This window comes from Daphnia pulicaria, chromosome 9 (genome assembly GCF_021234035.1).
Source record: "Daphnia pulicaria isolate SC F1-1A chromosome 9, SC_F0-13Bv2, whole genome shotgun sequence".
Lineage (NCBI taxonomy): Eukaryota > Metazoa > Arthropoda > Branchiopoda > Diplostraca > Daphniidae > Daphnia > Daphnia pulicaria.
Window position 1 is genome coordinate 2642194 of NC_060921.1, and position 25191 is coordinate 2667384.

Consider the following 25191-nt stretch of genomic DNA (forward strand, 5'->3'; position numbering starts at 1 on the left):
TCTTACCATGTTGACCGTAATTAATTTATCTAGGTTCTCTTTCTTGGATCTGGGGACATGAGGGAAACTCTTCAGGCAACAACAGCTGAGCATGTCAACAATCTTCACTTCCATCTTAATGATAATTGTCCATTAATTGTTGCTCTCAACATCATTATCTTGAAAATTCTGTCAGCTCAGGATTTTGATCCCAATAAGGAAGAAGATTTCAGCTTTCTTTGGGATGTTTGGTACAATACCGAGTGGCCAGAGATCACTAGAAAACGTTTTCTCGTTGTTTTAAATGATCTGTTGGATGGGAAGTTACCAGAAAATGTTATTGTTCCTGATCCAAACCATTACAAAAGTCTGAAGGAAATCTGGCAAGTTTGCTACACTATTACTTCAAGAAGCCAATCAGAAACTAAAATGCTGTTGGTTGAAGCCAAGAAAAAGAGGTAACTCAATTTCCGTTACATTCTTCAACTTTTATCTAAATAGAAAACATTTACATTCTAGATCTGAACTTCTTGTGACATCACACGAATTAACCGTGGTCTCCCCTCGGAATTCAGATGAAAAAATAACCCATGCCAAAGCTTATTCAAGAGCAGTAAACGAGATCACCCAGTATTTAATGAAGAGAAATGCGATTGGAGACCTGAAAGACTCTGTGGGGCGGATAATTGAGCAGGAATTTCAAGAGTTTTACAAAAGAGGCACCTGCCGATTCAAAAATGCATTGAAAACGGTGTGTATAAATCCGACGTTTCTAAATCCTGACACTGAGCAATGGCAAGTCGACTACTCATTGTGCCCTTTCCTTGGCTATCTTCCATTATCGCAAGAAGAACTAATAACGTCAGTCAAAGACAAAATTCTTCTACCCACCTGCCAAAAAATTCTGAAAAACACAGTGGATTCCTACCGAAGTCGTGTTGCAGACATCCAAGTATTTTTCCACTTACAAGATGCCCTGGAATTTTGTTTCACGGACGCAAACAAGTTTGACGTCATCGACTGTTCTAACCTCGTAGATCGTGTCGGACTTGCCAATATCCTCAACGCTGCAAGTGGAAAATTGACGAATAATCCGGGAGCCATTTTGTTTACTGTAAGTAGGGATTGGGCTGAATTCACTCCTACTGTAGAGATGTACGTCGAGCATGTTCTTTGCTGCCCTTTGAGGATGATCCCCACAATTTATGGATTAAAACTGAATGAGCACGTGGAACTTGGATCTCGGTGTCCCCCCAGTTTGCATTTTGGCGTCCCGGCAAACCTTTCCTGGCAGAAAGCAATTCCTTTTCAGAACATTGTTATGTCTCCTTCCCCCTCTTTGACGGATTTTTTGAACAATCTGGAAGAGAAATGTTTCGTTGTCGAGTGCTTTCCAAACCCCAGTCAGGTTTTAAGTTATCGAATGGCGTTGTTAGAGAGGCATCATTTCTCTCCGTTAACATTTCACTACATCGTCAGCTCCATGAGGCAGCGCCTTGGAGGAGATCACTGGATTAAATATGCTCACCTATGGAATACTTCTGCCCTTTTCAACATGACAAGACGTACATTGTATGCCTGGGAAGAGGGCCTGGAAATTTTGAAGATTACAGCAGAAATACCCATCAACTCTATTAATAGAGATGCATTAAAGGTTTTGATTCCGCAATTGGGTTTAGCTACTTTTCGCTTGGTTCTCATGCCTTGTAGTGCGACAACCAGCAATTTTGTTCACGGAATTGTTCGAGAATATAGAAAAACCACTTTTTCCTATTCGAGGGAATCTTACGTCATCGATAATTTTTCTCTAGAGATGAAAGAAAAAAGCGAGAAAATTGTCGCTACCTTTTTAATTGCGTCTGATCACAACCTTCCTGAAGTGTACAGTGGATACGTGATTGAAAGTGTGAATCATCTTCCTGTGCTCAGTTTCGGTTCTCTGAAATCCATGCACACTGAAAAGTTTCATCTTCCTTACCCGTTTTCTCGTCCAACACCTTCCCCTGTTGTTGTTCCCCGTCCTGGGGAATCGTCAATAAAAGTCACCAGCTGTATCGAGTCCGAGAATGAATTTAAACTGAAGATAATTTTCGATTGTAAACAAAATGTTTCAGGTAAACTTTTTGGTTTTATTCCTAAGTTAAGAGTTAAAATTTATTTTTCATTTGATTTCAGGACTAACACTTTCCACAGACCAATCGGAACCTTGCCAGTCTGCCCATCAAGTGACTCTCTCTTTAAACCAGCCTTCTAAGAGGAATTCTTTGACGTTGTCATTTCCTTATCCTATTCTTGTCCCCGGACTCTGCGGTACTCTTCATCTTAAAGACAATTTTAGTGAACTTACATTGAAGAAAGGATGGTGGGAGCCGTGGCCAGTTGAGTTCCAGTCGAACGAAGAATGGAAATTGAATATTGATTCTTTGAAACCTTGGGAAAATTATGCGAGCCGTTCCATTTCGGAAATTGGCTGCACCGCCTTGGATTTCCATATCAAACTGCAATTTAACTTGGATTTTAAATTGAATGATCCAAGGCCAAAAGATGTATCTCGGGTTATAGAACCTTCCCACTGGAATTTGAGGGCTGAGCAACGGAACGAGAAAGAAGCTTTACAATCTCTCCGGAAAAGGTTCAGTTCGCTTCTTCACCAAACTACACAGGATCTCGATTTTTTTGGCATTCAATCAACTGGATCGTTAACTAAGGATTGGTGCATCATGGCTTTAATCCACAAGCCCCTTCTCACATCTCCTCTGGGCAGTCCGGTTCTATTGTTGACTGTGATTGACAAACAGATGGCTAATATCCTTAAGAAACAAGGGAAATTAAACGAGGAGACATGTACGAAGGAACAATCAAGAGCGATGAAGAGTGTGTCAGGGAAATCGGGAGAAATTTTCTCTGTTGAACCCTCCGAATTGTTGCTATGGAACTTCATTTTGAGACTCAACTCGACTAAAATCGTGCCTGGTTCAGAGCAAACAAGACTCCTTCCTTCGGGAATGAACAGCTCTTGGTTGTTTGCTACGTTTATGACTCCCTTTTACGTCGATGCTCCTGTTAATTACAATGACGTCCGCACGACAACTAACGACGAAAATTGCTGTGGAGCTTGCAAAAAAGTCCCCCAAAATCCGAAGCGTTGCGGTCGCTGCCATTCCATCGTTTATTGCAGTTTCGAGTGTCAACATTCTCATTGGCCAATGCACAAACTGCTGTGTAAGCGCAACTAGTAAAAACAAACCAGCACATCCCAAGTCCGTTCTTGTTCAATTTTTCATTGTTAATTATGCGGTAAATTTAATTGTTCATACCACAATCTTATTGGAATGTTGATAAGCAAGTGTTTGATTGTTGCCGGCTATTGTTTGTTTTTTCTGTTTTTTTGTAATCGGTATAAATTGTTGTATTCAGAGTAAAATCTTCATTCAGAAAAAAGAATCTTATGGTTACAGCCGTTACAGTACTGTAAGTTTGATATATCCGAACTCCAACACGCGGCAACAGCAACAATGACCCTACTTTTTCCATGAGTAAGAATATAGAGTCTGGAAAAACGTTGCACATCTTAGTCAAATACAGTAATATTTTTCCTCAAGTTGATAATGTTTATAATGCTCATTGTTGAGAGAAGAAGGAAGACCTCTCGTTATCCTAATGCTAATCGTCTTGTGAAATTCAAAGAAAATCAGTATTTCTATTTATAACATGAAATGGGTGATTAGGTTTTCATTTTTAGGCTATATTTTTAGAAACTATTTTTTTCTTAAATCGTATCAAATTGTTTCACTTATTTTCGTAGATTGTATTTAATAATAATCTAATAGCTTTAAACTCTGTGTCTGTGTAATAATTTCTAAATCAGGCCCTTTTTGCGAGTCGCAAACGAACTCGCTGTTCCTTGTGCGTTTCTTTTGGCTAACGATGACTTTATTTTTCAGCTACTTTGCACGTCCTGTAAAAATGTATCGGCAGTTTTGTGTGGTAATTTCTTGGTGATGACTGACGATAACTATTCCACCAACAAAGATCACTTGTTAATTGTTCGATAATTGTTTTTTTCCCTACTAAATCTATTTCACGGAGATGACGAACATTTTTTCGTTTATTTTCGTTTTCCGTCCCACTCTCCGTCCTCCGTGGATGGTAAGGGCTGTCACTAGGTGGCTAAATATTTCAGTGTGTTTAGGGATTGAACTATTCAGCCTGTGTTGGTAAAGGGATGTACTGGAGAGGCCTTGTCACTTGTCAGTTGTCACTTGTCACCACAGTTTTGAGACGAAAACCATTTGTCGTTCTATTTCTTCCGACACCGAGAAGGTAGTCATTATTTCTGGGTACTTTCATTCCTGAAATTGTTCTTCATCAAAAAAGGTAATTCCTACTCTAATTCTTAATGTTTTCTACGGTCAATTTACGGGTAACATGGCCTTAAATTTATACTAGCCAATTCAATGTGGCCATGCTTGTTGTACACTTGTTTAAAATGTCGTCTCTTGCTGAGTGTTGCACGCTTCGTCATGTCAAAGTACTTTAGAACAGTACAAGTAATAATGTAGAGTAACTTGATGATCATATGACTTTGTTTCCACATTAAAATTCTGTGACGATGTTTCTGATAGAAAATCGAGATGTTTTATTACCTTTATTACCAATTATCAATCATTAGTAAACTAAAGTTACACGTCATTTGCAAATATTTTCTGTGATTTGTTATGTGAATTTTAGCAATCGAGAGATGCCCTTGAATTGAGTTCTAGTAAGACATATAAAAGTAATATACAGATTTCAATATTTAAAAAAGCACTACTAATTGGAAAAGTAAGTTTTGACAGCAAGCAGGTGTGCTTGCCTGCTTTCGACAGTGACTTTTTGTTAAAAGAATTTAACTATTTAAGAATCTTTAACCTTATGCAGAATGGCTTATGCTGTTGAACACCAGTACACAGCAGTACGCACCAGTACACCAGAACACCAGTACGCCGATTTCTCCAAGTGTTTCGTGATGAGCACCGATGCAAGATTATTACATGATTTCTCTAGTTGACACATTTCACTGAATCTGTTACTTATCGCCTTATCGGTTGTGCATGTTTCATTTCAGCTTGCTGTACAGACGATAGGAGACCATGTGGGCTTAAACCAGTTCATTTATCTGAGCCCGTGCCCAAGAAGAAACCATTGCACGCTGCTAGAATTTTCCCAATCAAACCTAAAAAAGGTAAAGTACATCAATCTTGTATGACTATTGTGTAGTAACTTTTATGTTTTACTTAACAGCTGGGCAGAGCCAATCTCGCCTACCAGTACCCGTACGTTCAGTGGAATCAGGGGTGAGATCTTCAAAGGTACAAGGAAAGTTCACCGGGACAACTCTTAAAGAAAAATCGAGAATCCCAGTCCCGAAAAATCGATTCCCCATCTACGCACTTAAAATTGAAGCTTTAAAGAAAAGAGAGAGAGAGCTTATGGTGGAGCTTTTGAAAGTTAGAGCCGAGAGGGAAGACGTTGAAAGTCTTCAACGTAGACTCTTCGTTCACGAACCCACACCCGCCAAAACACGAAAACGTCGCTCCAAGTCTCTAGCATTAGACAGTCCTTTCTCCCTTGACAACGATAGTCACCTATGCCAAAATATGTCACCTATGCCGCTGTTGTCACCGGCCCAATCGAAAAATCCAGGAGCCATCTACGAGAATTACCGTCGTGCGTTAAAGTTCCTTCAAACACCTTCACGCTCAACTTTTAAACAACGGACTAGATCTACTCTACAAAGCGATAATGACACCAACGTTTCCCAACTAGTGCAAAGACAACTTGCTCATCTGTTTACTTAAATTCCCGGCTGTAAATTGTGTTTTAATGGAAAAGTGGCTTTTAAACTTAATTAAACTTAATATATACAAATACAATTATTTTAAAAACAAAATGACACTTTATTTATGCGGTTCAACATTTTCTTGGTGAGAATTGAATTGAGTAAATAGTTGTAAGAAATCTGAACAAAATAATTACTTTTGCTGTTGCATGGGACGAGACGTACTGGCCACTGGGTACAGGCAGCTGGCAGCGAGACACACGAGGCACGACATTTCGGCAAATGTACAGGCATTTTAAATTCCGAGTGGTATGATCAATCACCTGTAAATTGACACATCAACATTTTACATTCCATTAACCTAATACAGGTTTTTTTGTATACGGGAGGAATTTTGCACACACGGAGGGTTAGTTCGAAATTTCAACAAAAGATGGCTTTGTGATTTACTTTTTCGGCAAAAGATGGTGGGTCGGTCGAATGTTTCACAAATGTCACCAATAGGTGGCTCTGATTTCAAATTTCACCAATAGATGGCGGCTTTGATTGGGGTGAGTTTGAACTACGCGCTTAGAAGTTTCCCCCTCTATGCTACCTAGTCGAGTCGAGTTCGAGCATGTATCTTGCTTGAATCGGCTAAAACCGGTAAATGTTATTAGCAAATAGCCAAATAGCTTTTGTTTATATCATGGTTTATATACTGCCACTCCAGCCACCAGCCAACTATACTCTCCAGCCAGTCCAGCGTCCAGCCATTAACATTTATCCAGAAATACAGTGAATCACAAGAAGAGTGGCTCACAGAATTTGCATTTCAGGGAAGTGTACTAAATTTGAAAAACTATCCGTCACATCCAGATTCCTTCAAGGAGGAGAAAAATGTAATGTAAAACTGAATCAAATAGTTTTTTTAAAATCAGAAGTTGATCAAAATTTGTTTCTTAGTGGTCGTTAAATTGGACAAATCAAACACAGGCTACAACAGCTGGATGAATTTTAAGAGCATGTGAGTGAACACAAGGTACTTTTGAGTTTTGATGGTTATGACTTTGTCTCATGAGTTACACAAATTAGTCATGAACTCCAACAGGCCTGGGATTTAGATCAAAGAGTCAAAGCCCTAAAAACTAATTCAGGTATTTGTCTGTTGAAAATGTTTATTAAAGTTAATTTATCGCTCATCAATATTTATGTTTTTATTCTTTTTCAGTGCTCTATTATTCTGTTTTAAACTCACCCCTTTGCTTTTTATCTGAGCAAATTTGTCCTCATTACATATATTCTTCATAATTTTGGTTAACTGGTTGTTTGAAGGCATTGCTGATAAAGTTATTAGGTAAAATTTAGCCATGATATTCTTCTCGGAAACAAGTCTAATTGTCTCATTTATCATCTATAGGCTTGTTGGTTTAGGAAATTGGATACATCTACACTGGTTTCTCCCAGTATTGGCAGTGAGAAAATGTCTGGGAAACCACTAAGGGCAAGATCAACAACTGTGAAGGAATGGATCAAGGCGTTGGCCCATCATCTATGGCATGTCATTTCCCCGGTTGGGACCATCACCTTGCTCGAGTACGAGGCCTCTTGTGGAATATCGTCAAATCTCTGCCAATGAGCCATCTCCTTCCTATTCATCAACATGTACTTCGTTGAGGTAAGCCGTTTATCTCGCCGTTTATTCGTTGATTAACCATTGGAACGGCCATTTAGATTTTAAAATTTCATTTTTCAGAGACTTGGAGAGTTGGAAAATTGTAGCCTCTGGCATTAGGCCATTTTTGTCGCGATGCATTTGATTTCGTCACCATCTTTTGCGTTTGTCGCGTAGCGTTTGTGGAAGACATCCTCGGCCGTCATATCGGACAAGAAAAACACGAGCAGTGCGAGCGTTTCCTCGTCGAAAAACTTTGCGTTCCGTCTCAGTGGATTGATAAATGTCGGGCAGTTAAGGCGCTCTATGCGTTTCATCCGAAACTTCAGGCCACGTCCCTGCTTGCCGACCTTGAACTTTACAGCCAAGCACACGACGTAATTTGTGATGAACTTGCTCCGGAAGCTATCCTGTCTGAAACCTATCTGGAGTTAGAGGAACTCTTGGCTCTCTTGGCTGACCCGGAACGATTCAGTACGATTGCCGATTGGTACCCAATAGGGGCAAAGTTCATTGGAATTATATCGCAGTCGTAAAACACGTAGATGGAATTTAAAAGCAGGTAAGAGAATACTTTGTTTTTTTCTTTCTTTGATTATGGCCATATCTGTAAATTGAAATTCGTTTCACGCAGGATAATTCCAGTGAAAAGGAAATGCAGCTATAGAATCTCTGCAAGTTGGTGTCCTCTCTTCTCGTATTCTCCACCAAGCATAGGCTTGTTCGCGCGGAAATAGCCCAGAAAGCGGCTTAAATTTTTAAAAACATTATTGGACTCCAGTTAAAGTTGCTTATTGAAGTAAAAAATTCCTGGTCATTTCAGCTCAAATTTATTTGATCTCTATTAGTCGGTCAGCGCATCAGAGGAAATTGTAGTTCACCCTCGTTCTGTCCTAATTTCATAACTCCGTCAGCTTCATGCGACGCAGGATTACTCGCTCTAAGAGCTTAACAACGTTGTTCGTGCGTACTTTCTCGAAAGTTTTGAATGTTCAAAAGGTGCCAAGTTAAAAAGATCCTGTATTTTTTTCTTTTATTTTAAAATTGTCCTCGGGATCGACTGTGAATTTGCGTCTTATACTCTTATGTAAACTAAACATTACTAACCCAAATCTAGAGCAAATGTCATAGGTAACACTTCAACCCTCGCCTTATCGTGTCATAGTGGATGTATTAAAAAAGGACTGAATAACGCGTGAATAAAACTGTTAATTTTATTTTTTTGTTTTTGCTAATTTTTATTTTTGGCCACTCGGCGCAACCAACGGCTGGTGGCTTTTTCAAATCTTAATTAGAAACAGAACAAAAACAAAGATATATGTTAAAGTCAAATATCTTCTAATTCCATATTGCTAATAATAAATTTTGCTGTAACTTAAGCCTTAAGCTTTAAAAAAGTGCGACGCGGGGTGGCGACTAAAAGTCGCACACCTAATGATTCACAGATATTCATTGAATGTTCCGATATGTTTGATTGATATCTATACTAAAAAAGTTAAAGTATCACGTTAATTTAAGCGATAAACGAAGCATGAAGGGGGGGGAGGGCGGGGTTGGCGGGCGAAGCCCACCACCCAAGCCCCACCCCCCCTCCCACTCCTGATTCACTATACCGAATCAGATTCAATTGCATTTCATGTTTACTTTTGCTTTTTTAATGTTTTAATTGATATTTCCTACGGGAACCTCGCAAACCGGAACGGGGTGCCAGCATTAATTGACAAGAAATACCTTTTCATTTTGGGAAACGTCACGACCGGCACCCCACTTCTGCTGCGTCAAGGAACATATGGCCAAATTTGGGCCTTGAAGACACTCGCGCCACCTTGTGGACATCAATTGGATTGCTTGCTTGCTGACAGCACGCAGCAGCTAAATTTGAATTCGTCACGCCTTTCACTAACTGGCACGAAATGAGTCAAGTGAGGATGAATACCAGATTACTCAAACAGCTTTCCCTATGAGACAACACAGAAATTATTAACTTGGCTATTTCCGATCATTTTCCGTAACTTTTTCAACATAAAAATCTATAATAGTAACAAAAAGTATGGGGGTTTAAGACAACAAATAATAATATTAAAATGAATACAGTTAAAAAATTATTAAAAAATTATTGGAGTTCTATTGTCGCGATACAGCCAATGAGTTCTAAAATTTAAGTAACTTACCAACATTATTTAAGTGAAATGAAAATGTACTTGATTTTGGTTGACCAGCAGTATAAGCCGTTACAAATTATTATAAGAGAAGGATGGTGGGGTGGATCGCTGATTTCGTTTTTCTCTACACTCTAGCTACATTATTGTCACTCGGCAAAATTTGAAAATGGCAATTATTTTGCGATGAAAGGTAGATTTCACTACATGCAAGCTGCTTAGACGACAGATCGTTTACAAGTTGAGCTTCTCTTTCCTTTCGGACTTTACGCGCGCTTACTCCGGCGTTCGAATGGTAATACGAAACGGTGGTGAACTTCAGAGGAACTTGTTGCTGAAAAATTGGAAATTTATTAAACCCCATTGGTTTTTTTTTTAAGTGAATTTGTAAACTTACGTCTGGCAAAATATTTTCGATGATTTCAGCGAAGGTGGGTCGTTTATTCGGTTGAAACTGCCAACAGCTTTCCATAAGATTAAACAGTCTGTCTGGGCAACCTTCCGGCCGTTGCAAAACTCCGCCAGCCTTCACGTACTCGAGAACCTGGTCATTAGTCAAATCCTGATGGGGATGCGATGCGAGAGTTGCTATTTCCCACAACACGACGCCAAAACTCCAGACATCACATTGGGAGGTATAGAAAACATCACATAGTGACTCGGGTGCCATCCATCGAATGGGAAGGAGTTCAATTTCTTCGTTCATTTTATAATAACCTTCAACGTAGACTCTTCGTTCACGAACCCACACCCGCCAAAACACGAAAACGTCGCTCCAAGTCTCTAGCATTAGACAGTCCTTTCTCCCTTGACAACGATAGTCACCTATGCCAAAATATGTCACCTATGCCGCTGTTGTCACCGGCCCAATCGAAAAATCCAGGAGCCATCTACGAGAATTACCGTCGTGCGTTAAAGTTCCTTCAAACACCTTCACGCTCAACTTTTAAACAACGGACTAGATCTACTCTACAAAGCGATAATGACACCAACGTTTCCCAACTAGTGCAAAGACAACTTGCTCATCTGTTTACTTAAATTCCCGGCTGTAAATTGTGTTTTAATGGAAAAGTGGCTTTTAAACTTAATTAAACTTAATATATACAAATACAATTATTTTAAAAACAAAATGACACTTTATTTATGCGGTTCAACATTTTCTTGGTGAGAATTGAATTGAGTAAATAGTTGTAAGAAATCTGAACAAAATAATTACTTTTGCTGTTGCATGGGACGAGACGTACTGGCCACTGGGTACAGGCAGCTGGCAGCGAGACACACGAGGCACGACATTTCGGCAAATGTACAGGCATTTTAAATTCCGAGTGGTATGATCAATCACCTGTAAATTGACACATCAACATTTTACATTCCATTAACCTAATACAGGTTTTTTTGTATACGGGAGGAATTTTGCACACACGGAGGGTTAGTTCGAAATTTCAACAAAAGATGGCTTTGTGATTTACTTTTTCGGCAAAAGATGGTGGGTCGGTCGAATGTTTCACAAATGTCACCAATAGGTGGCTCTGATTTCAAATTTCACCAATAGATGGCGGCTTTGATTGGGGTGAGTTTGAACTACGCGCTTAGAAGTTTCCCCCTCTATGCTACCTAGTCGAGTCGAGTTCGAGCATGTATCTTGCTTGAATCGGCTAAAACCGGTAAATGTTATTAGCAAATAGCCAAATAGCTTTTGTTTATATCATGGTTTATATACTGCCACTCCAGCCACCAGCCAACTATACTCTCCAGCCAGTCCAGCGTCCAGCCATTAACATTTATCCAGAAATACAGTGAATCACAAGAAGAGTGGCTCACAGAATTTGCATTTCAGGGAAGTGTACTAAATTTGAAAAACTATCCGTCACATCCAGATTCCTTCAAGGAGGAGAAAAATGTAATGTAAAACTGAATCAAATAGTTTTTTTAAAATCAGAAGTTGATCAAAATTTGTTTCTTAGTGGTCGTTAAATTGGACAAATCAAACACAGGCTACAACAGCTGGATGAATTTTAAGAGCATGTGAGTGAACACAAGGTACTTTTGAGTTTTGATGGTTATGACTTTGTCTCATGAGTTACACAAATTAGTCATGAACTCCAACAGGCCTGGGATTTAGATCAAAGAGTCAAAGCCCTAAAAACTAATTCAGGTATTTGTCTGTTGAAAATGTTTATTAAAGTTAATTTATCGCTCATCAATATTTATGTTTTTATTCTTTTTCAGTGCTCTATTATTCTGTTTTAAACTCACCCCTTTGCTTTTTATCTGAGCAAATTTGTCCTCATTACATATATTCTTCATAATTTTGGTTAACTGGTTGTTTGAAGGCATTGCTGATAAAGTTATTAGGTAAAATTTAGCCATGATATTCTTCTCGGAAACAAGTCTAATTGTCTCATTTATCATCTATAGGCTTGTTGGTTTAGGAAATTGGATACATCTACACTGGTTTCTCCCAGTATTGGCAGTGAGAAAATGTCTGGGAAACCACTAAGGGCAAGATCAACAACTGTGAAGGAATGGATCAAGGCGTTGGCCCATCATCTATGGCATGTCATTTCCCCGGTTGGGACCATCACCTTGCTCGAGTACGAGGCCTCTTGTGGAATATCGTCAAATCTCTGCCAATGAGCCATCTCCTTCCTATTCATCAACATGTACTTCGTTGAGGTAAGCCGTTTATCTCGCCGTTTATTCGTTGATTAACCATTGGAACGGCCATTTAGATTTTAAAATTTCATTTTTCAGAGACTTGGAGAGTTGGAAAATTGTAGCCTCTGGCATTAGGCCATTTTTGTCGCGATGCATTTGATTTCGTCACCATCTTTTGCGTTTGTCGCGTAGCGTTTGTGGAAGACATCCTCGGCCGTCATATCGGACAAGAAAAACACGAGCAGTGCGAGCGTTTCCTCGTCGAAAAACTTTGCGTTCCGTCTCAGTGGATTGATAAATGTCGGGCAGTTAAGGCGCTCTATGCGTTTCATCCGAAACTTCAGGCCACGTCCCTGCTTGCCGACCTTGAACTTTACAGCCAAGCACACGACGTAATTTGTGATGAACTTGCTCCGGAAGCTATCCTGTCTGAAACCTATCTGGAGTTAGAGGAACTCTTGGCTCTCTTGGCTGACCCGGAACGATTCAGTACGATTGCCGATTGGTACCCAATAGGGGCAAAGTTCATTGGAATTATATCGCAGTCGTAAAACACGTAGATGGAATTTAAAAGCAGGTAAGAGAATACTTTGTTTTTTTCTTTCTTTGATTATGGCCATATCTGTAAATTGAAATTCGTTTCACGCAGGATAATTCCAGTGAAAAGGAAATGCAGCTATAGAATCTCTGCAAGTTGGTGTCCTCTCTTCTCGTATTCTCCACCAAGCATAGGCTTGTTCGCGCGGAAATAGCCCAGAAAGCGGCTTAAATTTTTAAAAACATTATTGGACTCCAGTTAAAGTTGCTTATTGAAGTAAAAAATTCCTGGTCATTTCAGCTCAAATTTATTTGATCTCTATTAGTCGGTCAGCGCATCAGAGGAAATTGTAGTTCACCCTCGTTCTGTCCTAATTTCATAACTCCGTCAGCTTCATGCGACGCAGGATTACTCGCTCTAAGAGCTTAACAACGTTGTTCGTGCGTACTTTCTCGAAAGTTTTGAATGTTCAAAAGGTGCCAAGTTAAAAAGATCCTGTATTTTTTTCTTTTATTTTAAAATTGTCCTCGGGATCGACTGTGAATTTGCGTCTTATACTCTTATGTAAACTAAACATTACTAACCCAAATCTAGAGCAAATGTCATAGGTAACACTTCAACCCTCGCCTTATCGTGTCATAGTGGATGTATTAAAAAAGGACTGAATAACGCGTGAATAAAACTGTTAATTTTATTTTTTTGTTTTTGCTAATTTTTATTTTTGGCCACTCGGCGCAACCAACGGCTGGTGGCTTTTTCAAATCTTAATTAGAAACAGAACAAAAACAAAGATATATGTTAAAGTCAAATATCTTCTAATTCCATATTGCTAATAATAAATTTTGCTGTAACTTAAGCCTTAAGCTTTAAAAAAGTGCGACGCGGGGTGGCGACTAAAAGTCGCACACCTAATGATTCACAGATATTCATTGAATGTTCCGATATGTTTGATTGATATCTATACTAAAAAAGTTAAAGTATCACGTTAATTTAAGCGATAAACGAAGCATGAAGGGGGGGGAGGGCGGGGTTGGCGGGCGAAGCCCACCACCCAAGCCCCACCCCCCCTCCCACTCCTGATTCACTATACCGAATCAGATTCAATTGCATTTCATGTTTACTTTTGCTTTTTTAATGTTTTAATTGATATTTCCTACGGGAACCTCGCAAACCGGAACGGGGTGCCAGCATTAATTGACAAGAAATACCTTTTCATTTTGGGAAACGTCACGACCGGCACCCCACTTCTGCTGCGTCAAGGAACATATGGCCAAATTTGGGCCTTGAAGACACTCGCGCCACCTTGTGGACATCAATTGGATTGCTTGCTTGCTGACAGCACGCAGCAGCTAAATTTGAATTCGTCACGCCTTTCACTAACTGGCACGAAATGAGTCAAGTGAGGATGAATACCAGATTACTCAAACAGCTTTCCCTATGAGACAACACAGAAATTATTAACTTGGCTATTTCCGATCATTTTCCGTAACTTTTTCAACATAAAAATCTATAATAGTAACAAAAAGTATGGGGGTTTAAGACAACAAATAATAATATTAAAATGAATACAGTTAAAAAATTATTAAAAAATTATTGGAGTTCTATTGTCGCGATACAGCCAATGAGTTCTAAAATTTAAGTAACTTACCAACATTATTTAAGTGAAATGAAAATGTACTTGATTTTGGTTGACCAGCAGTATAAGCCGTTACAAATTATTATAAGAGAAGGATGGTGGGGTGGATCGCTGATTTCGTTTTTCTCTACACTCTAGCTACATTATTGTCACTCGGCAAAATTTGAAAATGGCAATTATTTTGCGATGAAAGGTAGATTTCACTACATGCAAGCTGCTTAGACGACAGATCGTTTACAAGTTGAGCTTCTCTTTCCTTTCGGACTTTACGCGCGCTTACTCCGGCGTTCGAATGGTAATACGAAACGGTGGTGAACTTCAGAGGAACTTGTTGCTGAAAAATTGGAAATTTATTAAACCCCATTGGTTTTTTTTTTAAGTGAATTTGTAAACTTACGTCTGGCAAAATATTTTCGATGATTTCAGCGAAGGTGGGTCGTTTATTCGGTTGAAACTGCCAACAGCTTTCCATAAGATTAAACAGTCTGTCTGGGCAACCTTCCGGCCGTTGCAAAACTCCGCCAGCCTTCACGTACTCGAGAACCTGGTCATTAGTCAAATCCTGATGGGGATGCGATGCGAGAGTTGCTATTTCCCACAACACGACGCCAAAACTCCAGACATCACATTGGGAGGTATAGAAAACATCACATAGTGACTCGGGTGCCATCCATCGAATGGGAAGGAGTTCAATTTCTTCGTTCATTTTATAATAACCTTCAACGTAGACTCTTCGTTCACGAACCCACACCCGCCAAAACACGAAAACGTCGCTCCAAGTCTCTAGCATTAGACAGTCCTTTCTCCCTTGACAACGATAGTCACCTATGCCAAAATATGTCACCTATGCCGCTGTTGTCACCGGCCCAATCGAAAAATCCAGGAGCCATCTACGAGAATTACCGTCGTGCGTTAAAGTTCCTTCAAACACCTTCACGCTCAACTTTTAAACAACGGACTAGATCTACTCTACAAAGCGATAATGACACCAACGTTTCCCAACTAGTGCAAAGACAACTTGCTCATCTGTTTACTTAAATTCCCGGCTGTAAATTGTGTTTTAATGGAAAAGTGGCTTTTAAACTTAATTAAACTTAATATATACAAATACAATTATTTTAAAAACAAAATGACACTTTATTTATGCGGTTCAACATTTTCTTGGTGAGAATTGAATTGAGTAAATAGTTGTAAGAAATCTGAACAAAATAATTACTTTTGCTGTTGCATGGGACGAGACGTACTGGCCACTGGGTACAGGCAGCTGGCAGCGAGACACACGAGGCACGACATTTCGGCAAATGTACAGGCATTTTAAATTCCGAGTGGTATGATCAATCACCTGTAAATTGACACATCAACATTTTACATTCCATTAACCTAATACAGGTTTTTTTGTATACGGGAGGAATTTTGCACACACGGAGGGTTAGTTCGAAATTTCAACAAAAGATGGCTTTGTGATTTACTTTTTCGGCAAAAGATGGTGGGTCGGTCGAATGTTTCACAAATGTCACCAATAGGTGGCTCTGATTTCAAATTTCACCAATAGATGGCGGCTTTGATTGGGGTGAGTTTGAACTACGCGCTTAGAAGTTTCCCCCTCTATGCTACCTAGTCGAGTCGAGTTCGAGCATGTATCTTGCTTGAATCGGCTAAAACCGGTAAATGTTATTAGCAAATAGCCAAATAGCTTTTGTTTATATCATGGTTTATATACTGCCACTCCAGCCACCAGCCAACTATACTCTCCAGCCAGTCCAGCGTCCAGCCATTAACATTTATCCAGAAATACAGTGAATCACAAGAAGAGTGGCTCACAGAATTTGCATTTCAGGGAAGTGTACTAAATTTGAAAAACTATCCGTCACATCCAGATTCCTTCAAGGAGGAGAAAAATGTAATGTAAAACTGAATCAAATAGTTTTTTTAAAATCAGAAGTTGATCAAAATTTGTTTCTTAGTGGTCGTTAAATTGGACAAATCAAACACAGGCTACAACAGCTGGATGAATTTTAAGAGCATGTGAGTGAACACAAGGTACTTTTGAGTTTTGATGGTTATGACTTTGTCTCATGAGTTACACAAATTAGTCATGAACTCCAACAGGCCTGGGATTTAGATCAAAGAGTCAAAGCCCTAAAAACTAATTCAGGTATTTGTCTGTTGAAAATGTTTATTAAAGTTAATTTATCGCTCATCAATATTTATGTTTTTATTCTTTTTCAGTGCTCTATTATTCTGTTTTAAACTCACCCCTTTGCTTTTTATCTGAGCAAATTTGTCCTCATTACATATATTCTTCATAATTTTGGTTAACTGGTTGTTTGAAGGCATTGCTGATAAAGTTATTAGGTAAAATTTAGCCATGATATTCTTCTCGGAAACAAGTCTAATTGTCTCATTTATCATCTATAGGCTTGTTGGTTTAGGAAATTGGATACATCTACACTGGTTTCTCCCAGTATTGGCAGTGAGAAAATGTCTGGGAAACCACTAAGGGCAAGATCAACAACTGTGAAGGAATGGATCAAGGCGTTGGCCCATCATCTATGGCATGTCATTTCCCCGGTTGGGACCATCACCTTGCTCGAGTACGAGGCCTCTTGTGGAATATCGTCAAATCTCTGCCAATGAGCCATCTCCTTCCTATTCATCAACATGTACTTCGTTGAGGTAAGCCGTTTATCTCGCCGTTTATTCGTTGATTAACCATTGGAACGGCCATTTAGATTTTAAAATTTCATTTTTCAGAGACTTGGAGAGTTGGAAAATTGTAGCCTCTGGCATTAGGCCATTTTTGTCGCGATGCATTTGATTTCGTCACCATCTTTTGCGTTTGTCGCGTAGCGTTTGTGGAAGACATCCTCGGCCGTCATATCGGACAAGAAAAACACGAGCAGTGCGAGCGTTTCCTCGTCGAAAAACTTTGCGTTCCGTCTCAGTGGATTGATAAATGTCGGGCAGTTAAGGCGCTCTATGCGTTTCATCCGAAACTTCAGGCCACGTCCCTGCTTGCCGACCTTGAACTTTACAGCCAAGCACACGACGTAATTTGTGATGAACTTGCTCCGGAAGCTATCCTGTCTGAAACCTATCTGGAGTTAGAGGAACTCTTGGCTCTCTTGGCTGACCCGGAACGATTCAGTACGATTGCCGATTGGTACCCAATAGGGGCAAAGTTCATTGGAATTATATCGCAGTCGTAAAACACGTAGATGGAATTTAAAAGCAGGTAAGAGAATACTTTGTTTTTTTCTTTCTTTGATTATGGCCATATCTGTAAATTGAAATTCGTTTCACGCAGGATAATTCCAGTGAAAAGGAAATGCAGCTATAGAATCTCTGCAAGTTGGTGTCCTCTCTTCTCGTATTCTCCACCAAGCATAGGCTTGTTCGCGCGGAAATAGCCCAGAAAGCGGCTTAAATTTTTAAAAACATTATTGGACTCCAGTTAAAGTTGCTTATTGAAGTAAAAAATTCCTGGTCATTTCAGCTCAAATTTATTTGATCTCTATTAGTCGGTCAGCGCATCAGAGGAAATTGTAGTTCACCCTCGTTCTGTCCTAATTTCATAACTCCGTCAGCTTCATGCGACGCAGGATTACTCGCTCTAAGAGCTTAACAACGTTGTTCGTGCGTACTTTCTCGAAAGTTTTGAATGTTCAAAAGGTGCCAAGTTAAAAAGATCCTGTATTTTTTTCTTTTATTTTAAAATTGTCCTCGGGATCGACTGTGAATTTGCGTCTTATACTCTTATGTAAACTAAACATTACTAACCCAAATCTAGAGCAAATGTCATAGGTAACACTTCAACCCTCGCCTTATCGTGTCATAGTGGATGTATTAAAAAAGGACTGAATAACGCGTGAATAAAACTGTTAATTTTATTTTTTTGTTTTTGCTAATTTTTATTTTTGGCCACTCGGCGCAACCAACGGCTGGTGGCTTTTTCAAATCTTAATTAGAAACAGAACAAAAACAAAGATATATGTTAAAGTCAAATATCTTCTAATTCCATATTGCTAATAATAAATTTTGCTGTAACTTAAGCCTTAAGCTTTAAAAAAGTGCGACGCGGGGTGGCGACTAAAAGTCGCACACCTAATGATTCACAGATATTCATTGAATGTTCCGATATGTTTGATTGATATCTATACTAAAAAAGTTAAAGTATCACGTTAATTTAAGCGATAAACGAAGCATGAAGGGGGGGGAGGGCGGGGTTGGCGGGCGAAGCCCACCACCCAAGCCCCACCCCCCCTCCCACTCCTGATTCACTATACCGAATCAGATTCAATTGCATTTCATGTTTACTTTTGCTTTTTTAATGTTTTAATTGATATTTCCTACGGGAACCTCGCAAACCGGAACGGGGTGCCAGCATTAATTGACAAGAAATACCTTTTCATTTTGGGAAACGTCACGACCGGCACCCCACTTCTGCTGCGTCAAGGAACATATGGCCAAATTTGGGCCTTGAAGACACTCGCGCCACCTTGTGGACATCAATTGGATTGCTTGCTTGCTGACAGCACGCAGCAGCTAAATTTGAATTCGTCACGCCTTTCACTAACTGGCACGAAATGAGTCAAGTGAGGATGAATACCAGATTACTCAAACAGCTTTCCCTATGAGACAACACAGAAATTATTAACTTGGCTATTTCCGATCATTTTCCGTAACTTTTTCAACATAAAAATCTATAATAGTAACAAAAAGTATGGGGGTTTAAGACAACAAATAATAATATTAAAATGAATACAGTTAAAAAATTATTAAAAAATTATTGGAGTTCTATTGTCGCGATACAGCCAATGAGTTCTAAAATTTAAGTAACTTACCAACATTATTTAAGTGAAATGAAAATGTACTTGATTTTGGTTGACCAGCAGTATAAGCCGTTACAAATTATTATAAGAGAAGGATGGTGGGGTGGATCGCTGATTTCGTTTTTCTCTACACTCTAGCTACATTATTGTCACTCGGCAAAATTTGAAAATGGCAATTATTTTGCGATGAAAGGTAGATTTCACTACATGCAAGCTGCTTAGACGACAGATCGTTTACAAGTTGAGCTTCTCTTTCCTTTCGGACTTTACGCGCGCTTACTCCGGCGTTCGAATGGTAATACGAAACGGTGGTGAACTTCAGAGGAACTTGTTGCTGAAAAATTGGAAATTTATTAAACCCCATTGGTTTTTTTTTAAGTGAATTTGTAAACTTACGTCTGGCAAAATATTTTCGATGATTTCAGCGAAGGTGGGTCGTTTATTCGGTTGAAACTGCCAACAGCTTTCCATAAGATTAAACAGTCTGTCTGGGCAACCTTCCGGCCGTTGCAAAACTCCGCCAGCCTTCACGTACTCGAGAACCTGGTCATTAGTCAAATCCTGATGGGGATGCGATGCGAGAGTTGCTATTTCCCACAACACGACGCCAAAACTCCAGACATCACATTGGGAGGTATAGAAAACATCACATAGTGACTCGGGTGCCATCCATCGAATGGGAAGGAGTTCAATTTCTTCGTTCATTTTATAATAACCTTCTTCAGAAATTTCTCTTGTCAACCTAAAACCGCCAATCTTGACGGTAAGATCACTGGCCACCATGCAATCTTGTGCAATCAAACTGCGATGGACGTACTTGTTTTCCGACAGATACATCATGCCATCGGCAATTTCGATCGCCATCTTCAACATGGACTGAAATTATTCAACGAAATTCATTAAGCAATGAAGATTATAAGATGATGGTCTAATACCTTAAGGGTAAGCGGTTGACGACCTTTACTGGCGTATTCTTCGTGATCGGGACGATGGGAACGTAAAAAGGATTTCAAGTCTCCATTATCCATTAACTCCATGACGATCAACATCGGCTGGTTTATAGTGACGACTCCCAAAAGTTGGACGACGTGGTGAGCGTTCAAGTTCCTATGGTAATTGTATCAAATGTTATCTAAAAATAAATACAGTTGAAATTAAATGACAGTTTAGTTATTACTTGATGACAAGATTTTTTTCTTCAAGTAATTCAATGTGCTCCTTGACGATGGCTCTTGGAATGACCATTTTAACGGCACATTTGACTTCCGGCTGTTTGGGCACTGTGTTACGCAACAGGCCTTCGTAGAGAATACCGAAAGAGCCCTTACCCATTTCACGGATGAAGACGACATTATCTCGTGCTACTTCCCATTCTTTGGGGACTTTTTCTTTAACCAATCAGAATTGTGATTACAAAAATTACGAAAATACAATAAACAATTTTAAATTACTGCGATGATCTCGATTTCCTAAGACAGTTCCGTAGTTTTTCCTGGTCTTTTTGTGCTTTACCAAGTATCGAATGGCAAAACCCAACAATATTAATACAAAACTGACGAGGATAAATATGCCGGATATCAAACCAAGGTCAAATCCGTTAACATTTCCCTGTTTGTTAACAAATGACGCTGGGAATTAAAAGTAAATTTTTGACAATGAGAGAAAATAAAACACACCTCGATAAGGAAGCAAAATTCCTTCGTAGGTTTTCCTGTTCCGGCCAATGAAACCGCTCGAACTTGAACGCAATAGTTGCCCGGTAATAGATTGGTCATTATTTTAGTCCTTTGGCTATTTTCAAAGTCCTTCCGGCGAATGCATTCTTTAACAATTTGGTCCTTTAAGAGACATGTTGATAAATATATTATTCGACCTCATAAAAATATAATAAGACTTGCGTTGTCTGATCGTCTGTACTCCAGTAGATATTTTATAACAAGTCCGTTGGGATCCTCCGGTTCATGCCAACCGATTTTTATTGATGGAGACGTGTAATTCGATTCGTATCTCACTATCCCACCAACGATATCATCCTCAAAATCTGTTTCAAATAGAAAAGCCAAAATTAACAAGTAATTCACGGTAATGATGTGCGAATTAAAACATACCACTCTTTTTGGTGCGAAGGGAAGTCATAGCAGCTGTCGGACTACATAGGGTCCTATTCCTGACGGGATCGTGATCATGACAAGCCATCACCTGTATGGTATATTCGGCGTAGTGTCGTACACCGACCACAGTGTAACTCGTACCCGTCACTTTTTGATAAAATGTGATCAACCGATTATTGCCATCGTACATGTTCGAATGATTTTCACCGGCCGCAATTCCAATTGCTTGGTCGTGAGAAGAAGTAATTGTGTGATCGGGGAATTCGTCTATGACGTGGTTTTCATGATCTCCAGTTTCAGTAGTCGTGCCCACATGTCGTTTCCTTCTACCGAGTACACTGCACATAAAACGAAATATTAATTGTATTTCCATTACCGAAAAAGTAAGAAAAGAGACTTACACGGGGTCTCTGGTATAGATTTTATCATGAAGATAGTTTTCGAATTCCGTTTTGAATATTTGTTCCATTTCTAATTTTTCTTTTGATTTGGGTTCTAAAGCCTTTGGTTTCTTTTTATTGTCGCTCACTGAAGGAACAGCATCTATTAAAAATTTTAAAAATTTTACCAATTTCAACCAATTGTACGGCAGTGAAAATGTTTACGTTCAGGGCAAGAATCGAGACTGTCATAATAGTCTTGGTCGTCTTTACTCCAACTGCCAGTGACGATGTAATGCGTCACAATCCCGTTTGGATTAAGTGGTGGTTTCCATTCAATAAGAAGTTCAGAGCTGGAATTAGAATAGGCTCTCAAATCCTCCGGTTGATCGGGTTCTAAAAGAAAATGATCCATCAAATCCATGTAAAATTATTTCTCCTAAACTACCGAATACAGTATACTATTCATTTACCTGCTGGACTTGTTCTTTCGTATAGAATTGGGCTACGTGCGCCAATTCGTTTGTCAGTTTGAAGAAGCTCTACTGTGAAAGTCTCTACAAAGACGGCGTATCGAGTGTAAGGCTTGAGATAAAAAATAAAGGTCATTTCGTTCTCTTCGGGTTCAGCGTCATGATAAGCAGCGACATCAATTGTGGTCCACCTGTTAAAAAAACAAAAAAACATGAGTGACTAAAATCGTAAACATAATCAACTCATTAAACGTACCCGGTAACACCACAAGCGTCAAGATGGTCAAAGTAAGAGACGTTTTTATAAGGCGCCTCAATGTATGAGATTACATAACCTAATAACTGACGTTTGTCAGCCAATGTCGCTCCAAAATTGTTCCAACTTAATAGCATGCTTTTGTCCGACTTGTGAACAATAGTGACGTTGAGAACTTTTTTGTCACAAGTCGCTTTATCGCCATTGGACCAAGGCGAAATGTCAACGTCTGAATGCTTAACAGACAAAGTTCCTGGTACGGTACTTGAGTTGACCAGTTCTTCTATTAAATTCAAACATAACTTGGGATTGAAATGGAATAACATCTTTTTATGGATCGTCAAATTCTGTGTCTTGGGCCATAGATTCTGCAAGTTTTGATTATTCTGAACAATCAACGCGTATCTGCAAAAAAGCCATTATAATATTAACATTTGATAACTGTGCAACTTCATTGGTTGGCACTTACTCGTCGTCGAAATTTTTGCTCCCACTGGAATGTATCGTTTCCGGTTTCCCGGTAATGGTCCTGAGACTCTTGAAGAAACTGAGCGACAAGATGGGAAAGGAGCGCGTGATTTTGAGAACTCCTTTAATCACTTCGATGCTGCCGAGACTCCTTTCCAGTTCCTGGATGATGTTGTCGCCTCCTTTGATAAGCATTTCCAGGTCGCCATCGATTGTTGTGCATCCACGCAACTTTTGGACCGTTTCGATGTTGCTAACGAACAATCCATGGCACACCTTCGGACAAGTGCCTAATCGTAATCGAATAATAGAGAAACTGAGATAATTATCGGTAAGCCAACTATGGAGAAGTTTACCTTGACAGGGAACGCAGGTAAAATAATGTAGAGTATCATTGTGATGTCTTTTTTGTTCCTGAAAGCCAGGCGGACATTCCTGGATTTAAATGAACAGTCATTTAACAATTAATCAATCAATTCGATGCAATAGTTTAATGCATCACAAGAATTTACAGCCGGAAATTCCATTACTTACCAAGATGCATTCCCCCGACTCAGCAAAGACCTTCCAATTCTTTTTGACGTACGGATATACCTGGACAGATTGGCGTGGGGGTAGCATGGTGATGCACTCGACGTCGGTGACGCATCGTCGCTCCATAAACTAAACACAAAGAAAAGAAGAACATTTATTTAAGTTACGGCGATCTCATCAAATCTAGTCGATTTCTAACAATAGTTCCAAATAACCAATTAGCGACGGCGGATTGTGAGCCCGGTCAACAATTGAAACTATGAACGAGGGCAAAAGAAAAAGATTCCTGGAAGATGAGATTTCTTACCAAAAAATAACCAGGAGGACAGGCGGATCGGCATTCGCCGTTGTGGATGACGTGTTTGCAAACGTCGCACTGGTTGCTCTGACCACCACTGCACCCGCCGGCGCACTCCTCGTGACAGCAGAGCATTTCGGACGGACGCCCAACTTCTGTTGTCATCACGCTGCACGCTCTACTGACGCCCTGACCGCATTGGTCGCACACTATCAACGATTGTTAAAAATTGAATGGAATATTACAGATATTTGTTAGGCGATTAATTGACCTTTCTGGCACTCGTCGTTGTTCCAACAAAGTTTCTGGCCATCTCCACCGGCTGGGCAACGATCCTGGCATTTTGGGCATTCACTGATCTTTCCATTATCCTATAAACAGAAAGAATAGAACAACCATTTTTTATCAGATTACAACAAACTGACGTACTAACCTGGATTGAATGATAAAGGCGACCGGAATAACCAATTCGATCCCAATCGATCGATTCCACGTAGCAGAGATTTGGATTTTTCTCAATGAGGACGGATCCGCGCTGCAGTTCCGCCAACGATTTCAGTCCAATTTCCTGTTGGGTGAATCCGAGAATCACTCAAATGTTAGCGAGAAATCGACGCAATGGAAACCAAAGAAAAAGAAAACGAACGTACCTGTAGGTGCATGAGTTCATGAACGACGAATGAGAAATCGAAAAGGAGCTGCTGGCCGCGGATGACGGCCAAATTGGGAAACAGTTGGCCGATGGAGCGTAGGCCAAAGACGCGGTAAAAGAGCAAATAGCCCGTGATTTCCCGCAAGGCCGGGAAGCTGCGATTATTCAAGTCGCTGGCAAAGTCCAAATTTTCCATCAAAACAATGTGAAGGAAACCTTCCACCACTCGGCATCCCTCCAATTCCGAAAATTGTTGGGGGCCATTTCTAACTTCTATACTGCGACAAACTGGTTGAATCAAGAAATAAATCAACAAAATTTAATTCCGGTGGAAAGTATTGTGCCCAGCATAACATTGAATGGATAAAAACGTGTCGTCAAATACTTACTCTCTTTCTCTCGAAGAGGCTGATAGGCGTCGATGGACGAACTCAGAGGAGCGAGTATAAATGGGGCTCTAGTTTCTAAGTTCCCGGCTCTAGCTCTAGTTCTTAATCTTAAGGGTAATTGATGCATTGATGCTTCAATCACTTTAAAAAGGACCAAGAAAATGATCAAATTGGTAAAGGAATTGTGAAAAGCAATTCTTAATTCCGCAGACATTCTAGAATTAAATGTGCCAAGTGGTATAACATTTGGTATTTACTGGGCCCCCTTTTCTTCAATGTCTAGAAAATAATTCACAGCAGTAATGAATGAGGTTCCTGCCACAACTGGTGGTTCTTCCTACCAGCCAAGGTTA

The 25191-nt window shown here is 39.7% G+C and overlaps 5 protein-coding genes and 4 long non-coding RNA genes across 16 annotated transcripts in view; 4 read left to right on the plus strand and 5 right to left on the minus strand.

Moving 5' to 3' along the window:
- The window catches only part of LOC124313778, a 311762-nt gene that overhangs the window by 209679 nt on the left and 76892 nt on the right, over nucleotides 1–25191 (minus strand). The window lies entirely within an intron of this gene.
- Nucleotides 1–25191, minus strand: part of LOC124313335 (F-box-like/WD repeat-containing protein TBL1X) — a 258370-nt gene that overhangs the window by 169494 nt on the left and 63685 nt on the right. The gene's annotated exons all lie outside the window — the stretch shown is intronic.
- LOC124312870 lies at nucleotides 269–3580 on the plus strand. The gene is made up of 3 exons (XM_046777404.1): nucleotides 269–437; nucleotides 499–2093; nucleotides 2155–3580. Exons 1-3 carry the CDS (start codon nucleotides 409–411, stop codon nucleotides 3213–3215), a joined length of 2685 nt encoding a protein of 894 aa, XP_046633360.1. The 5' UTR covers nucleotides 269–408; the 3' UTR covers nucleotides 3216–3580.
- LOC124313593 lies at nucleotides 5466–10467 on the minus strand. Its single transcript, XR_006910849.1, has 2 exons — nucleotides 10331–10467; nucleotides 5466–5498 (listed from the first exon to the last, which is right to left on the minus strand). It is a non-coding gene; the product is annotated as an uncharacterized LOC124313593 (long non-coding RNA).
- Nucleotides 6547–8671, plus strand: LOC124313563. 3 transcript variants are annotated; one of them, XR_006910790.1, is made up of 7 exons: nucleotides 6547–6681; nucleotides 6746–6936; nucleotides 7011–7136; nucleotides 7200–7457; nucleotides 7536–8016; nucleotides 8089–8240; nucleotides 8303–8671. It is a non-coding gene; the product is annotated as an uncharacterized LOC124313563 (long non-coding RNA). The 3 variants fall into 3 exon arrangements; XR_006910791.1 differs by having other exon boundaries at nucleotides 8089–8234; XR_006910789.1 differs by lacking the exon at nucleotides 8303–8671 and having other exon boundaries at nucleotides 8089–8271.
- On the minus strand, nucleotides 9560–10324 carry LOC124313421 (insulin-like growth factor 1 receptor). The gene is made up of 2 exons (XM_046778341.1): nucleotides 10011–10324; nucleotides 9560–9947 (listed from the first exon to the last, which is right to left on the minus strand). Exons 1-2 carry the CDS (start codon nucleotides 10317–10319, stop codon nucleotides 9741–9743), a joined length of 516 nt encoding a protein of 171 aa, XP_046634297.1. The 5' UTR covers nucleotides 10320–10324; the 3' UTR covers nucleotides 9560–9740.
- On the plus strand, nucleotides 11379–13503 carry LOC124313564. Of its 3 annotated transcripts, none has more exons than XR_006910793.1 (7): nucleotides 11379–11513; nucleotides 11578–11768; nucleotides 11843–11968; nucleotides 12032–12289; nucleotides 12368–12848; nucleotides 12921–13072; nucleotides 13135–13503. It is a non-coding gene; the product is annotated as an uncharacterized LOC124313564 (long non-coding RNA). The 3 variants fall into 3 exon arrangements; XR_006910794.1 differs by having other exon boundaries at nucleotides 12921–13066; XR_006910792.1 differs by lacking the exon at nucleotides 13135–13503 and having other exon boundaries at nucleotides 12921–13103.
- On the minus strand, nucleotides 14392–25184 carry LOC124312810 (insulin-like peptide receptor). 2 transcript variants are annotated; one of them, XM_046777281.1, is made up of 21 exons: nucleotides 24839–25184; nucleotides 24448–24737; nucleotides 24231–24365; nucleotides 24069–24168; nucleotides 23807–24006; nucleotides 23500–23628; nucleotides 23322–23400; nucleotides 22967–23255; nucleotides 22498–22902; nucleotides 22242–22432; nucleotides 21994–22164; nucleotides 21790–21931; nucleotides 21386–21726; nucleotides 21176–21318; nucleotides 20954–21115; nucleotides 20729–20885; nucleotides 20455–20665; nucleotides 20213–20384; nucleotides 19994–20153; nucleotides 14843–15162; nucleotides 14392–14779 (listed from the first exon to the last, which is right to left on the minus strand). In XM_046777281.1, exons 1-21 carry the CDS (start codon nucleotides 25050–25052, stop codon nucleotides 14573–14575), a joined length of 4218 nt encoding a protein of 1405 aa, XP_046633237.1. In that variant the 5' UTR covers nucleotides 25053–25184; the 3' UTR covers nucleotides 14392–14572. The 2 variants fall into 2 exon arrangements, with proteins under 2 accessions (XP_046633237.1, XP_046633236.1); XM_046777280.1 differs by lacking the exons at nucleotides 14392–14779; nucleotides 14843–15162 and adding an exon at nucleotides 19224–19611 and having other exon boundaries at nucleotides 19674–20153.
- On the plus strand, nucleotides 16211–18335 carry LOC124313565. 3 transcript variants are annotated; one of them, XR_006910796.1, is made up of 7 exons: nucleotides 16211–16345; nucleotides 16410–16600; nucleotides 16675–16800; nucleotides 16864–17121; nucleotides 17200–17680; nucleotides 17753–17904; nucleotides 17967–18335. It is a non-coding gene; the product is annotated as an uncharacterized LOC124313565 (long non-coding RNA). The 3 variants fall into 3 exon arrangements; XR_006910797.1 differs by having other exon boundaries at nucleotides 17753–17898; XR_006910795.1 differs by lacking the exon at nucleotides 17967–18335 and having other exon boundaries at nucleotides 17753–17935.